At 42.9% G+C, this 17092-nt stretch overlaps 1 protein-coding gene across 1 annotated transcript; it reads left to right on the top strand.

The window, feature by feature from the left end:
• The first annotated feature begins 240 nt into the window (after positions 1 to 240).
• Positions 241 to 16282, top strand: TRIM38 (tripartite motif containing 38). The gene is made up of 7 exons (XM_034660231.1): positions 241 to 379; positions 1626 to 2165; positions 4072 to 4167; positions 6109 to 6339; positions 7346 to 7368; positions 7465 to 7577; positions 14581 to 16282. The coding sequence occupies exons 2-7, from the start codon at positions 1761 to 1763 to the stop codon at positions 15102 to 15104; spliced, it is 1392 nt and encodes a 463-aa protein (XP_034516122.1). The 5' UTR covers positions 241 to 379; positions 1626 to 1760; the 3' UTR covers positions 15105 to 16282.
• The last annotated feature ends 810 nt before the right edge of the window (positions 16283 to 17092 follow it).

Genomic DNA, 17092 nt, shown 5'->3' with positions numbered 1-17092 from the left:
GGGACACTCTCTGCTAAGGTCACAAAGGGTTGACGGGGTTATTCATGTGTCCCGTCTCATCACTGCTGTGAAAGAAGGGTATTTCTCCCGCCGTCTCCCCTTCCCTCCGACGAGCTGAGCGCGAAGCGGGCGCCTCCGCCCAGACTTCGCGGTGCTTCCTCCGCGAGCTCGCGGGCGCCTCCTCCCGGGACCCAGCGGGCGCCTCCCCCGGGCCCTCGCGCGCCGCCCACCGCAGTTTCGCTTCCGAGTTTGGGGTCGGCGACACGGCCCGGCCGGCCTCGGGAAGCGGCGGCGTCGGCAGCAAGCGTGCGGGTCCGCGGCGGCGGAGGGCGGTGCGCAAGGCGTCGTCGCGGAGGCCTGAGATGCACGCGCGGCGAGGGTGAGTGTGCGGGTCCGTGCGCGGACGCCCGCGCCGCCGGAACCCTGCCGACCGGCCGGGCTGCTGTTCCGCTTCCTCTGGCCGCGGAGTCCGGGCCGGGCCTGGGGAGCCGCGGGCTGGCGGTGAGGGAGGGCGCACGCCCCGCACGCCGGGCCTCCCGAGGGGAGCGCCGCACCCCCGCGCGGGGGAGCGCCGTGTGCGCCCGGGGAGAAGCCACCTGCCAGGGAAGAGAGGGCTCTCAGGCCGCAGCCCTGTTTTTATGTTTGGCGCTGTCAGTGCAAAGGAGAGGTCACTCTCTGAGCTGCTCCTGGCACCTCGGCGCCCCTGCCCGCCCAGGCGCAGGCGTGGGGTCGGGGGACAGGGCGAAGTTCCTCAAGCAGCTTCCTGCCTCAGCGGGTGCCTCTGGTCAGGCCTGCCTCCCTGTCACCGGTCGTCGGGTCCTCGCCGCTGGACGCCAGGAGGCCCAGCCCGCGGGACGCCCCCGAGGCGCGGCCTCCCCCCTCTGCTTCCCGCCTCCCCCACATCCTGGCTCCTGCAAACCCCGGGTGCTCCTTCACCCCGAGAGCCACGCCCTGGCCTGGAGGAGCGCCGGTCCCCTCGCTTGTTCTGCGGGAACTCTGTTCCCAGGGACAACCCTTCTTTTTCCAGCTCTTTCCAGATCTTTCCCTCAGTCTGGGAGGACGACAGCAAAGACAACATTGGTTCTTCTGGTTGCTTTATTTACTTTCATTATCATCCGGGTTGGGGCTCCGTTGAGACTTTATTAAGCTGGCGTCTTTTGCTCCCTGTGGGGTGGGAGTGGGGGCGGAGAGAGCTGGCAGTGGGGTTCCGGCAGAGTCAAATTTGATGATCTCCGCGGAATCCTTCATGGGCCACCCAGTCGCGAAGACACAGTTCTGGTACAAAGGATTCTTGATGTTTATTAGAGTAGGAAAGAGTTTCACACTCCCTCCCCTGAGTTCTCTTCCTTCTACCACTTGGTGAGGAAGCCTTCCTTGTTCTGTCAGTGCTTGGTCTGAGAAAACTTTCCGCAGCCATGGAGTGTTGGACATGGGCTGTCATGTGGCCACCAGTGAGCGCAGCTATGAAGCAATTGAAATATGGCTAGAGAGATGGAGAAACTGAATTTTAAGTTTTATTTAATTTTAATTAAATATAAGAGGCCACTTGTGATCGTCACTACCATTTTCCACAACACAGCCTCATTTTATGTACCATCTAAATCCCAATCCTTTTCTTTCTCTAGAGAGAAGACTCCGAGGCCAGTGGAGGCCTGTGGAGGCCAGTGCATGGCACGGAGGCTCAGGTGAGGTGTATTTCCATACCTGTGGATTTTCACCTCTGCCTCTAGATCCGGCATTGGAACTTGTCAGGAAAAGCCATGGCCTCAGCCACCAAGAAGATGAAGGAGGAAGCCACGTGTGCCATCTGCCTGTTCCTAATGACTGAGCCTGTGAGCATCAGCTGTGGACACAGCTACTGCAAACTCTGCATCAGGAACTTCCTTGAGAACCTGGGCCCTGCGGAAACACAGTCAAATGTGTTCTCCTGTCCCCAGTGCCGGGCTCCATTTCAGCTGGCCAGCCTCCGGCCCAACAAGCAGCTGGGAAGTCTCATTGAAGCCATCAAGGAGATGGAGCACGAGATGTCATGTGAGGAGCACGGAGAGCGCCTCCATCTATTCTGCGAAGACGAGAGCCAGCTCATCTGCTGGCGCTGTGAGCGGTCGCCGCGGCACACAGGGCACCGCACAGCTCTCATCGAGGAAGTATGCCAAGACTACAAGGTGAGCGGGTGGGTTGGAAGGCTGGGCAAGTACCGGTCCCTTGCTGCTCCTTGGGGACTGAGGTTCTTTAGCCTATAACCTGAGAAAATGGTCCTGAAATACAGCTGTCATCATGTCACCCTTCATGTCATGTCTTTCATGATATGAGAAATAGCTTATCACGGGTTCTCATTGAGTCAAGTCCCAACTGTCCATCCTGACCTTCAACAGATTGGTCACACCCTTGTCCCTCCCCATTCTTGCTACGATGAACATCTCCCTGCTCCAGAATGCAATATGCTCAAACCCAGACCTGCATGTTTTATTGCTTCGCAGCATGAAACCACAATGTGCAAGACCATATGATACACTCTGAAAACACAGGAGATAAAGATATACCAGCTTTTAGGTATCCTACGGTCTAGTGGGGGAAGACAAATCAGCAAAAGAGACTGCCCGGAATCAACTGGTTGGCTGGTGGTGAGGAGGGTCACCAAGGGGTGGGGAGTGGCGTCTGAGGAGCCTTCTCAGAAGTGACTCCTGAAGAACACATAACAATAACCATAGATAGAGGCATGGAGAAAAGCGAGGGCATTCCAGACAGAGCAGACCATATGTGCAAGGGCATAGCCAGGGCAGGGGATATAGGGAAAGGCAGGTGATGGCCTGGGAAAGGAGGTTGGCCCGGAACGGTGGTATCAACTCAGAGTCTAAATCCTAGCCCAGAGTAGTACTGGCCACTGGGGGGTTTTATTTGCAGATTGAAGGATCGGGGTGACATTGAAAAGGGCATTCTGGCCTTTTACTGAAAGTAAAAGGAGTTTCAAGGAGTAAAATTCAGCTTATTCCTATAAGAAGGGGGAAAGGGGCAGTTTCAACAAGATTCAGGAAGGGGAGCTAAAGGATTTGAAAATGATTGTTTATGGAGGATGAAGTGGAGGGAAAGGCTTGGGGCAACTCCTGTTTCTCACTCAGAAGCAGTAAAGGAAGGCAGCCCTTTGCTGTAGGGAATGAAGAAAAGGGTACAGTCCTGCTACCTTATTCTTTCTCTAACCTGCCTAATGTCCCCAGTGTGGGACTCCTTATTCCTGCCCCCATGAGGTCGAGGTGGGCTTGTAGTAAGGTTCTGGGTCCCCTGGATAGCAAGGGCAATACAGTCCTTGTCTGACAAGTTTCACAGAGCCTTTTCTTGAGAGATACTCAGGAATTAATGAGTATACTTTTTGGGTTTGCGGAAGACAGGAGCTGATCCTTTTAGCATTGGTCACAACTAGCAATTCAGGTCAGCTGAAAATTGCTTTCCATCGAAATGCGAGAAACTATTTTGAAAAACAACCTAAAAGCTTGATATAGATACAAAATCATTTTAGATTGGCTTCATGAATTATCATTCTTCAAAGAGACCAGAGCTCCCCTCCTCCATTAACCATTTCTAGTAACTTTAGCTGACACCCTGATCTTTCCTTCCCGACTCCCCATAACGCATTCAATGTTCCGTGTGTATCACTCTGGTGTTGGTTATGTTTGGTTCAACAGATTGTTTTATAGAATCTTCTTTTAGGTGATGATTAGCTTGTTCTGTGTGAAGTGTTTCCCTGGCAAGACTGTAGCAGTTGAGATTGGAATCACAGCTGATTTCAGCCGTTCAAGAACCATCTATCAGTGGGAACCAGTTATAGCACCTTGGGCTCTTTAACTCCTTCCTAAGCACAGAAATGATGTGAAAAATCCTACTGACTGCTCGGTGCTGCCTGGGAATCAAATGTGTGATTGCACATTCAGCCCTCAGTGTGCTTCCTAAACTACGGGCACGGCTCCGCTTATATTCAGTGATATTCTGATAGTCTTGGAGGGCTGGGGTTCCCCTAACAGGCCTAATGAAGACTTACTAATTGATGACACTTTATTCACCCAATTTTTCCTTCAGGAAAAGCTTCAGAATGCTGTGACAAATCTGAGGCAACTGGAAGAGGAATGTATGAACCTGAAGGTGTTCACCGCGAAGCAGATAAGCGAATGGAATGTAAGAACTTGCGTTTATTGATCTCAAGCTATTTTCCATCCTAGACTGTAGGCATAGGAAATGATTGGCAAAACACAGTGATAATTTATTTTTACTAAACCAGACCAAATGAAACCAGAGGAAACCCCAAAACGAAACCATTATTTGTTTTTTGCCCCTAGTTGTCTACATCTGTGAGAACGTATTTCCGATCCCTTCAACTTTTCAGTAGTAATTGGCAGGATTCCTGATGCCTCAGGAGAAGCAGAATTGGTATGTCTATTTAAGTTAGAGCCGTCCTTGACTAGCTTTCCAATCTTGAATACCTCAGAGTCCCTTCCTGGTCTGAAGGCCTCACCTTTATTGCTTCGGCGCACTCACCACAGCCTCCCAGGTTCAGAAATCAATCTCTGTGAACATTAAGGAAACAGGAGCACTCCAGGTTGAGATTCATGTTCCTCAAGCTCATGAGGCTGGTAAAAGAAGTCTGTTTGATTTATAAGGAGGGTCATAACTGCGGCAAAAACCTATACGCTTAAACTGCAGACGCAGAGTCTCTAAGATGATCCGTGTGGCTGACGAGCTCCCCGTGATCAGAGGTGCGTTCCTTTATGGAAATATTTGTGTAATCCATCAACCTGTAGCCAAATCTCTCAGGCTGGTGGACCATTTTGCCTCTCTCAGGGGTCTCTTCCATCCTCTGCCCTGATCCTTGGTGTGTGGATGCTAAACTCTCAGAGGACTCTCTCACTTCCCTCTTTTCTGGGATCGTGGGCCGTGGGCAGGGTCTTGATTATAGCTAATATATACAGAAACCCCATCCATGACCCTTCTAGCACATCCTCTCAGTCGTCAAAACACTGTCTGAATTGGGGAAGCACTAGCGCAAATTGCAATTCTGTATCTCTCCAAATGAAAGCTGGGCCCCGAAAGATGTATCACTTGGCTTCTGTCAGTCTTACATATAAGGATGATTACTTGGACTCCGGGCTAGTGGTGAATATTTCTCAGTTAGCTATGATGAAAGCCTGCCACCCAGACCTCCCCCTGCTGAGACCATGGGCTTCCCTACTAGCCTGGTTGTCCTAGAGTCCAGTCTTGGTGATGTTTATTACAAGCTTTTGCTTCAAGAAATTTCCTCGGGCTCAGAAATACTTCCTTACGTCCCACACAAAAACTAAACTTTTTTTCTGTGTAACTGATAGAGTGTTTGACCTCAGCCCTAGTTGCATGATTAAATTATCTGGCACTACTGCCCCTCCTTCCTCCTGGATCTTGGCTGAAGAAGGCAATCAATCAGGTGACTGTAGAGAATCATGGCAACTCCTGCACATCTGAGTGCCAGCCTCCTAGGCATGACTCTGTAGCAGAGATTTTGTGACATTCTTCCAGCTCCGATGACTCAGTAGCTGAGAAAACTTTCTTCTGTGTATGTTAAAATACACATAACATAAAATTTACCATTTTAGTCATTTGTAAATACAGTTCATTGGCATTAAGTACTTTCTCATTGTTGTACAACCATCACCACATCTATTAGTGAGAACTAATAGTGGGAACTAATCTCAGAACTTTTTCATCATCCCAAACTGAAACTCTGTACCCATTAAACACTAACTCCCCATTCCTTTCTCCTCTCAGCTTCTGGTAACCACTATTTCACTTTCTGTCTCTATGAATCTGACTAGCATAGGAACCGCATATAAGTGGAATCATATGATATTTGTCCTTTTGTTTCTGGCTTATTTCACTTAGCATAATGTCTTCAAGATTCATCCGTGTGATAGCATACATCAGAATTTCATTCCTTTTTACTAACATAATATAATAATAAAAAAAAGAATTTCATTCCTTTTTAAGTCTTAATAGTATTCCATTACCTATATACCACATTTTATCAATTCATTCATTGATGGACATTTGGCTTGTTTCTACCTTCTGAGCATACTTTCTTGACTCTAGGAGAAGATAGAGATTCAGAAACAAAAAATCCAGTCTGACTTTAAGAATCTTCAGAGCTTCCTGCAAGAAGAGAAGAAGTACCATCTATGGAGACTGGAGAAAGAGAAAGAGCAGACTCTAAAGAGACTGAGAGCTGATGAGGCCACTCTGGAACAGAAGAGCCAGGAACTCAAGAGTCACATCTTGGAACTAGAGGAGAAATGTCAGGGCTCAGCCCAGAAGTTGCTGCAGGTGGGGCTGTGCGCTCGGGGGAAGGAACTCTTGGGCTGCTATTAAGAGAAGAAGGGTGAGGGAACATGGGCAGATTGGTGAGGACTCCCTACCTCACTCAAAAGTGGCACATTGCTATGGGGACTTTAAAGAAATGTTTCTTTTAGATACACCTCAGTAGAGAGCCTTCACTAGTCTATAGTGAATCTATTTACCTGAATCGTGAAAATATAGCCCTTCTGGTGGATGTGGTGGGGTCCTTGGCTAAATGGAATCATGGGGTAACTTTTGCTACCATTTGCCTCTGTTCCATGTGCACAGAACCCTGACTGTCAAACTGCCTCCTGAAATACTCCACCAGGTGACTGGTTGGTGATAAAATCGAGCAGCCAACTTGAGTGACAGTCTTCTCCTTAATTTGCTTGTTGAGCCCTCCACAGCTCTTATGGGGCCTTCTTTCAGCTGTATGAAAGATCCAGCGCATTAAGATAAACTGTGGCTGGAGCTATTAATTCTAGTTTCCACTAATAGGACTCGGGTAACACCGTACGTGTGAGACTACAGCATGAGGGCTGTGCCATCACGTGGTACCTGCTACCACCGTCTTAGTGGCCCATTCTCAGGGGCTATGCGTGGATTCACCACTAAGGACCTTAGTGACAGGTGGTCTTTAATATGGGCTCACTGTGAAAGGATTAGGTCACTGAAAGCTAGTCTTGCCAGGGGAAGCATGGGCAAAGCTCCTAGGCCTCTTCCCTAAGCATCCCACAGGCTGTGACTGCAGACACCACAGCTTTCCACAGATCTTGGCAAGAAAGAGAACAGACTCAGAGGTTGATAAATGTCCTGCCATGCCGAATATACCAGGCGGCTGGGGTGGGAATGATTCTGAGTATCCATCAATATCTAAAGCTACAGTCACTCTCTTAACTTCTTTGGAAGGAACATTTATAGAGAACAGCCCCATGTGCCAAGCCTCATGAAATACTAATGTTTCCACTTACTTTTTGTCTTCGTTTTTCTGTAGGATGTGAAAGACACTTTGCGCAGGTAAGTCCTACATGAATGCACGAGGGAAGGGGTACGGGTATATAAAGGTGAATGGAATGTATCACTGAAGAAGTCCTTGGCCTCTGCTTGTTCTAGGAGTTGGGCTATGACGTTGGAAAGACAAGAGGCCCACTCTTTGGAGCTTCATACTGTGTGCAATGTTTCTGAGCTTTATTTTGATGTGAAGAAAATGTTAAGGAGCTATCAAGGTATGTGAAGAATCCTTGAATGCTATGGATGGAAGGAAGGGACCTTAAGTCATAACGACATTCACCACCTGTCCCTGGGCCGGCTCCCAGCCAGAGAGGTCGTTTAGTGATTTTCGTTGGCCCTGTCTTGCCCTCCCTTGTTAGCATGCTGTAGACAAGGACACAGCGTACTGGTTATCTGTGCAGACCCTTCACATTCCTGATCCCCCATTTATTAGCTGTGTTACCCCAGCCAAATAACTTCCTCAGTTTCCCCAGCTAAAAAATGAAGGTATGAACAATTCCCACTTCATTGGGTTGTCATGAAAAGTCAATGTGTCAACGTGTGTGAAGTGCTTACTGCAATGTGTCTGGGACATAGTGTTTGGTCAAGATTTTAATCAAATCTCAGAGCAATGTAAGAAAGATCAGTGAGTATTATGGACTTTGATTCAAATGGTTTCAGGACCTTGACCCAGACAACACAGATGGTAAATACTAGAACCGTAATGAAAACCGAATTTTACCAATTCCAAAGCCTGAGCTTCCTGCTTCATTGATTCTCTTAATCAGGGCTTTCTATATTCCCACAATCTGTTATTTATAATTATAAAATTTAAAAAGATCTGAAAGTTCTTAAAAATTTGTTTGGCTACAAAATCAGACCTAACCTAAAATGATTTGGTGACTGTATTCTCTCTTCCAGTAAACAAAGTCAGCAGCTTAAAACAACACACACATATTATCTCACAAGTTTTGTGGGTCAGACATCTGGGCACAGCTTAGTTGGTCCTTTGCTTAGTGTCTCACAAAGCTGCATATTAAGGTGTTGGCCAGGCTGGGTTTGCATCTGAAGACTAGACAGGGGAAGAATTCTCTTAGAAGAATTCTCTTCTAAGCTCACTCAGGTCGTTGGCAGAATTTATTTCTTTATGATTATAGGGCATAGGGTCCTGGCTTTTTGTGAGCTGTTGGCAGGAGGCTGGCCTCAGCTTCTAGAAGGCACCCCTCAACCTCCTGTACATGGACTTCTCGACATGGCCAATTACTTCTTCGAAGTAAGCTCAGGAGAGTGTCTCTAGAGCATGTCTTCTAGTAAGATGGAGTCCCATATAATGAAATGTAATCTTAGGAGTCACATCCCATCATTTTTGCCATATTCTATTGGTCAGAGGCGATCACAGGCCCTGCCCACACTCAATTGGAAGGACTTGCATAAGAGCAAGAACACCAGAAGGCAGGGACTATGGAAGGCCAAACCAAATAGAACAATACATTAAAAAAAATCATTTGCCGTGATCAAGTGGGCATTCCTGGGATGCAAGGGTGGTTCAATATTGGCAAATCAACAATGTGATACATCACAACAACAAGAGGAAGGCTAAAAACCATATGATCATTTCAATAGATGCAGAAAAAACATTTGACGAATTATAACATCAATTCTTGATAAAAACCCTCAACAAAGTATGTTTAGAGGGAACTTACCTCAACATAATAAAGGCCATATATGAAAAACCCACCACTAATGTACTACTCAATGGTGAAAAACAGAACTTTACCCCTCAGGTCAGGAGCAAGACAAGGGTGCCCACTCTCACCACAGTTATTCAGCATGTTACTGGAAGTCCTAGCCCTAGCAATCAAACAAGAGAAATAAATAAAAGGCATATAAATTGATAAGGAAGAAGTAAGACTTTCACTATTTGTAGATGACACGATGCCTTATATGGAAAACCCTAAAGATACCACCAAAAAACTACTAGAACTACTAGAACTAAATTTAGTAAAGACGCAGGACACAAAATCAATATACAGAAGTCTGTTGCATTTCTATACACTAATAACAAAGTAGCAGAGAAATTAAGGAAACAATCCCATTTACAATTGCACCAAAAATAATAAAATACCTAGGAATAAACTTAATCAGGTAGTGAAAAACCTGTACTCTGAAAACTATAAAACGTTGATGAAAGAAACTGAAGACAGTACTAACAAATGGAAACATATTTCAGGCTCATGGATTGGACCAAATATTGTTAAAAATGTCTGTACTACCCAAACAACCTACAGATCTAATGCAATCCTTTTACCAAAATTCCAACTGCATTTTTCACAGAAGTAGAACAACGACCAAAAAATTCTGAATCCAAAACCCATTTTGCCCCCGGGGGCTCAGATAAGGTTTATGGACCTGTATTTATTTTCCCCTCAAGTTAAAAACAACAAACAACAATGAGAACAACAACAAAAAAAGTAACTCTGTATCTGATCCTAGAAAGATTCAGGAAAGGAAAAAATAGGACTCCATGCAAATCACATCCAGATTTCACTGAGCTGATTGGTCTACTCTTGGCTTTTACAGAAGGATTACAACATTGTGCAAGTCAATCTCTTTCTAAAATGGGCCCATCTTTTAACTAGATAATTCCCTTTCTTTTTTAGAACCCTCATTATTAAAACTTTTCTTACTTCAAACGTAATACAAATAAATTATAATCAGTTGAATGATAGAGATAGATATGAAGAAAAATTCAAGGTTTCTCCCACCCCTCTCCAATCCTCCTTCTCGAGGTAACAAGCTCTATGTTTTTCTCTGTTGTTGTTGCTGTTGTTGTTGTTTAACAAACATTTAGTGTATAGAATATCACTCATCATGTTTTAAAGCTAACATTCCACGAATATATCATAATTACACGTAACCATATCCCCACCATTGGAGCTTCAGGCTTCTTCCAGCACTTGGGTATTGCAACACTGATGCAAGAACTGCCTGAGCCATGCAACCTTCCATCCTCCTGTTTCCATACCTGTAGAACATATACCCAGCACTGGGGTTGCTGGGCTTGTTAATCTTAATGCATATCACGCGTGCCAGTGTGGCAACATACAGTCTCGCCAGCACCGAGAAAAGCCACTTACATATACAGAACATTCTTTCCATGGCAGATGAGGAAAGCTTCACATGTGTTACCTGTTTTATACCAGTCCTCTCTGTAGGAAGCATTTTTCACTTTATAGATGAAGAAACTAAGACACAGAGAGGCAACCAGTAAGTGGTAACGCAGGCAGCATCTCTCTTAAGAACACACTCTCTTAATCACTCTGCAATGTGGCAAAAAAAAAATGAATCTGTTGTGTTTTTTTAATCCATTGTTTTATGGAGTGGGCACTGAAGTTTACACATAGTTGGTTTTGTTTGTTGCTGGGGCACACCATGCCACTGTGACCATTCTCTTCCATGTGTCCTTGTGTGTTGTGAACGGTTTCCTCTGAGGATATACCTTGAATTGAAAATGCTGCTGTGTAGGGATGCACATCTTAATTTGACCAAATACTGCAGATCGTGAAATTCTATCTGTTTATATCCTGCCAACAACACTGTTCCGTATGTCCTTGAGTCTTTGCTTATAATTTATAATTTTTGACAATCTGATGGATCTGAAATGGTACCTAATTGTGGACTTGATTTGTGTTCTATGATTTCACTAGAGAGGTTGAGCCTCTTGTAAGTCCATTAGCCTTTTAGTCTTCTTCTGTGATCTACCCATGATTTGCACTGATTGAAGCATTTTTCTATTGGGTTCTTTCTCTTATTGAATCATGGGAGTTTCTTATAGCTACTATCTCTGGTGTATGTATGGCCTTTTACATTTTCATTCTATCTTTTAATATATAGGGTTTCAAGACACGTTTTCCTTCAAAGTCTGTGGCTATTGTTTCCAAAGACATCTGTCATCGTCAATGGGCATTGAATTTATCAATGAGTTAGTTGTATGAATTGATAGGATCATGTGGTTTCTGTCCTTCAATCTGTTAATGTGATTATGATAATTTATTCTCTAATGTTAAACCATTCTCAGAAAAAAGCTAAATTTTGATATATATACAGTATATATAACATATGGGCTTGATAGCCAAATATGAATTTGTCATGAAGATCACTACTGTGCTGCACTTATGTTGTTACAGAAAGGTTAGTTGCACAGAGCAGTGAAACAAATAGGCCGGTGGGCAAAGAGGAATCCTGACATTAGAAAGTAAAGAAAGTTTAGCTGTTGCCTACACCCTGATAGCATGATGACTGTGATGAAGTGCTGATGGAGACAGCTGCTAGGAATGTCAGGAGAGGCTGCTTACACATCAGACCTCCTCACATATAAAGTGAGTCATATGTTTTCCCGGTAAGTGTGCCTCTGCAAACACCTTCCTTCCTCATTACTATAACTAAAACTAATACTCTGCCAGCTCTGTTGATGACAACATTGTATGTTGGCTCCTCACCTTGACTCCTTGACTCTGTCTAGTTGGTAATAAAAACATCCCAGTCTTTTCATACAATTATACACACAAACAGAATATTAAATATCTAACAATATATATTAAAACATTTGACATATAATATATGGAGATTATATTTTTGATGTAATATATTATATATTCTGTGTGACATATAGTATATGATATATATCAGATGACTATTTAAATAATGTAATTATATAATTAATATATATAATTAACAATATAACATATTATAAAATATATAATATGTATGATAAACACATTAAATACACAAAGTATACATTTATACATATATAAAATGTAAATTAAGTATATATATAAAATATATATATACATGTAAAATTTGACTTATTATTTATATTATTTTGTTTAGGATTTTTGTGTCTATGTCTGTAAGTTACAGGGCTCTGTAATTCCCTATTCTTTGGAAGATTTGATATGAGATTGTCATTATCTATTCCTTGAGTGGTAAAATTTCTTTAAAAACTGACAAGGTCCCTTTTTATCTGGTGTATGTGCATGTTTTATTATCTGTGGGTAAATTTTAAATTCCTAATTATATTTTTTAATGTTAGGTCTGTTCATGTTTTCTTTTTTCTTTTGAATGAGTTTTACTAAGAACTGTTTTTCTAGAAGGTTATTCCTGTTGTTGATGTTTTCAACATTATTAGTAGCATAAAGTTTATCATAAATTTTCAATTTTTAAATTTCTATATTCATGCAAGTTTTGTCTTCCTTTTTTCTCCTTTGATGAATCTTCTTAGAGGTATGTCTATTGTATTAATCTTTTCCTGAAAGCTACTGTTGGCTTTTCCTTCTCCATTGCATTCTAATTTTCTTTCATTTCATTGGTTTATTGTTTACACATTATTTTCCTTTTTAAAAAAATCTGAGTTTCTCTGTTCTTTCTCTTTTTTTTTAAAGATCATTTTTTTATTTAGAAAGCATGTGAGTGGGGGGAGGGGCAGAGGGAGAGGGAAAGAGCATCTCAAGCAGACTCCCCGCTGAGTGTGGAGACCCATGTGGGGCTCAATCTCACGACTCTAAGATCATGACCAGAGCCTAAACCAAGAGTTGGACCCTCAACCGAATGAGCCACCCAAGTGCCCCATTCTCTGTTCTTTTTGTATTTTAAGCGGGCTTCTTAATTTCCAGCTTTTTTCTTTTTCTAAAATAAGCACTTAAAGGCTATAAATTTTCCCAAAAATTCCGCCTTAGCTTCATTGTATAATTTTTTATTTGTAGAATTTTATTATTACTCAAGTCTGTGTATCATCATATTATAATTTAGAAACATTTACATTTCCTAATATTGAGAATTGTTTTATTGATCTTTTTAAATTAGTTTCTAACCTAATTGTATTGAGGTGAGAGAACATGGTCTATGCAATATAGATTCATTGGAATTTGTTCAAACTTGCTTTCCGACTAGACTTTACTCAATTAATATATATTCCATCTATACTGGAGGAAAGTGCAAATTCTCTGTTTATTAATTGCTGAGCTTTACATATATTTATTAGATTGGGCTTGTTGGGTTGTTCAAATCTTCCATATCTTCCCTTTTTTGCCTGCTTGATCCATCAGTTATGGAAAAAAAGAATGTTAAAATATCTCATGATGATTGTGGAATTGTCAGTTTCTCCTCGTGATTCTGTAGTTTTTACTTTGTATATTTTGAGACTATATTATCAGTGCATGCTTGTTTGGAATTAGGATATCTTCCTAGTGAATTATATATTTTTCTTTGTTAGGTAACCCTTTTCATCCTTAATAATACTTTGACTTAATATCATTTGATATAATTATATAACTGTAACAGCTATATAACTATATTATCCATCCTTTAACTGTCAACCTACGTCTTTTTGTTGTATGTGTCACTTACAAGCAATATGAGGTAGAATTTTAAAAATTCAATTTGATATCTTCTTCAAGTGGTATTGCCAACCTGTAAGCATTATAATTTCTTAACTTGGGTGTTCCTGAATCATTAAGATAACATAAATTGAAACCCCAAACTTTTTTGAGTCAGGCTCATGATAAGAACTTAATAGAATTTAATAAAGGGGTTATCTACAAAGATGAGGATAAGGGTCATTAACAAGGAACAGTGAAGCAGCCAGGGCTAGGAATAGGAAGGCAGCCATCACCTCCCTGGGGCCTCAGTAGCAGGTGGAGGCATTGTAATTGTAGGAGAGTGTGACCAGAGGCGGAGGAAGGCAGACCCTCCAAGTGATAGGCAGTGGGGAGGGACTTGGGGTACTAAATACTCTGGACTCGGCTCCTTTTTGCTCTGTGGTCTCCTCTAGTACTTCCCATTGGCTCTGGAGAGAATAGTAACCATGTCAACTCCGGTTCGTTCTGGTCCTTGGCTCCTCTGAGTCTCTAAGATGGTGATGATGATGAAGATGATATTATTATTATTACTACCACTTCCTGGGCACTTACCATATTCCAGGAATTTTACTGAGCACTGAGCATACATTAACTCATTCAATTCTCCCACCATTCTTTGTGACATATATGACAATTCCTACTTCGTATGTAACAAATCTGAGTCTTGGAGAGTGACTTGCCTAAGCTGTCACAGCTAGTAAGAGACGATGCCTGGGTTTGAGCACAGGCTGGTTTTGTTTAAATTAAACTGTGCTCTTGGCAACAAAAAAATGTGCCTTATTTATTTATTTACTTACTTTACTTACTTACTTATTTTTTTCAGTCAATGTGACTCTGGATCCAGATACAGCTCACCGTGAGCTAATTCTGTCCGAGGATCGGAGACAAGTGATTCGTGGATTCCTCCAGGAGAATCTGGACAACTCTTCCAAGAGATTTAGTATCTTACCCTGTATTCTGGGCTGTGAGGGCTTCACTTCAGGAAGACATTACTTTGAGGTGGATGTGGGAGAAGGAACTGGGTGGGACTTAGGAGTCTGTCTGGACAACGTTCACAGGGACGTTGGTGTGATACAGAAGCCGCAGTCTGGATTTTGGGCCATTAGACTATGCAAAAAGAAAGGCTACTTAGCACTTACCTCTCCCATAACTTCCCTTTATCTGGGGGAGAAGCCCCTGGTTGTGGGGATTTTCCTGGACTGTGATGTTGGAGTTGTATCGTTTTACAACATGACCACTGGATCCCACATCTTTACCTTCCCAAAGGCCTCCTTCTCTGATACTCTCCGGCCCTATTTCCGGGTTTATCAACATTCTCCTTTGTTCCTGCCTTCCCCAGATGAGTAAGGAAACAAGTAAAATCTCCTTGGTTTAACTGGCATAGAAAATATAATGTCAGTCCTGTGAGGGCAGAAATTTGGTCTGTTTTCTTCACTTCTTGTACTTAGAACAGTGCTGGGCATTTAGTGCTACTTAATAAATCTGCTTCGAGTGAATGGAGAGAACAATTGCAAGAATACCACAGCTGGTCAGCCTGAGCCGGGGACAGCCAGACAGTAGCAATGATCATACATTGTCTTCTCCATCCCCCCTCAGTGGGTTCAGAGCCTTGATTTCCAAGAGTCTTTGGGTGACCTGCAGGTGACCCAGAGGTCAGGAGGTCTGAGTTCTCCCAGTTTGTTCGATGCCGTAGGAACTCATGGGTGGGGGGTGAGGGAAAGCTGCAATTGTCTCTGCCAGCTGCAAGAAAGAGCAGGAAAACCAACATAGTGACTCTTCTCAGCACTGACATTTGATCATTCATCCGAACCGTAGCCCTGGAGGATGCAGTGAGTGCAGGTGCCTCCCAGACCTAGGGACGCTACCTGGGCAGTAACGTGCAGTATGAACGAAGAGTTAACATCGCTTACAGTGATATGTTTCAAATGGGAAGGAGATTAAGAATAAAAACAAATTTTCTTGGGGGACTCAGTCCTAGAAAAGAAGTTAATATTTTCCAGACTGTACTAAGCCAGCTATTTTGAAATAGCTTAAGATCTCAGCAAATAGTTACCACTGGCATGATTGTTGGCAGACTTTGTTATGTTTCTTCTATGATCAAATAGACCTTAGCTATACCTGGGTCTGTTTTGAAGAGAACATTCCATCTCAAACCTAAATTATCATGGCTGAGTTGCCTAATGGCAAAATCATGGAGAAGTCAGCCAAGCTACAAACGACATAAATGTGTGATGTGATGTGTGTGATGCCTGGGGGTTTAGAAACTCTTAGATCCTAGGGATGGTGGAAATGTTGCTAGTAGGAAGCTGCCAAATTTATGGAGGTGCCATACCGGCCCTGGAGTCTCTGGATTTCCTGGACTTTCTACATTTTCTAGACTGTCTACATGGGAGAGACATGAACTTGCTTCAGCTGCTATCATTTCGGGTTTTCTATTCAGTGGAACTTAATTTAATCTTCCAGGGCACGGTGAGTTGCTGTACCTTAAAAAAAAAAAAAGTAGCCATAAAATCATCTACTCCTTCTATGTTTTGTTTCCATGTATTTAATTGGAATTCTGTCACTTTCTGAATTTAATTTGTAGCTATGAGTTTGTTTAGATTTTCATTCCCCTTCTTGAGTCAGGTCATTTTGCTTTTGAAAAGCAGTTTATCAAAGTTTTCAAATGTATTTGCACATAATTCTTCAAATTACTCTTAAAACCATTGTTTCCTGTATATGCTCTTTCAGGTTTCCATTTTATTTCTTGTTTTCTTTTTTAAAAACCTGTATTAGGGTAGCTAATGGTTTGTCTAATATCATAGCATTTCTTCCCCTTCAGAGCTAGCAGAACTTATTTTTTGTTCTATAATTTGCCTGCACCCCAGTTTCTCATTTTATCTTTATTATCCTTATGGTTTCCAAAGGTTTATTTTGTTAATTAAAAAAAATTTTTTTTAGTTGAATGTTTATCATCATTCTTTCTTGTTCAGCAATCTAAGTGTTTAAGGGTATAGACTTTTTTTTCTGAGCAGGGTACTCAGTTCTAGGAACTGCCAACATTAGGAGGCCATCCTCACCGGGCAAGACCACCTTCCAAGCCGTAGGATGGAGAAAGGGACATAGAAGTGAGGAAAGGGCCCGCGGGCAACAGCTAATTTTTATGCCCCTTCCTAAAACCTACCGTACGGCTTCCTGCTTGCACTGCATTAGCCAGAACCAACAGGCAGAGGCGGTATCCTGTACGTATTTACTCGGAAAAGAGGAGGGCCCCCTGGTGCCCCTTCCTCAGACCCTCTAGAAATGTCTCCCACTGCAGTTGCATGCAAGATCAGGTGCCTGTGGTGTCCGTGGTG

The sequence above is a fragment of the Ailuropoda melanoleuca genome, chromosome 5 (assembly GCF_002007445.2).
Source record: "Ailuropoda melanoleuca isolate Jingjing chromosome 5, ASM200744v2, whole genome shotgun sequence".
Taxonomy (NCBI): Eukaryota; Metazoa; Chordata; class Mammalia; order Carnivora; family Ursidae; genus Ailuropoda; species Ailuropoda melanoleuca.
Note: the sequence above shows the minus strand (reverse complement) of the source record. Positions and strands in the feature narration are given on the sequence as shown.

Bases quoted from the DNA above. Each gene is read 5' to 3' on its own strand.
- TRIM38 (XM_034660231.1), top strand. From the start codon at position 1,761: ATGGCCTCAGCCACCAAGAAGATGAAGGAGGAAGCCACGTGTGCCATC. The intron at 4,168-6,108 runs GTAAGAACTTGC...TCTTGACTCTAG, and splicing joins AGCAGATAAGCGAATGGAAT to GAGAAGATAGAGATTCAGAA. The intron at 6,340-7,345 runs GTGGGGCTGTGC...GTTTTTCTGTAG, and splicing joins CAGCCCAGAAGTTGCTGCAG to GATGTGAAAGACACTTTGCG.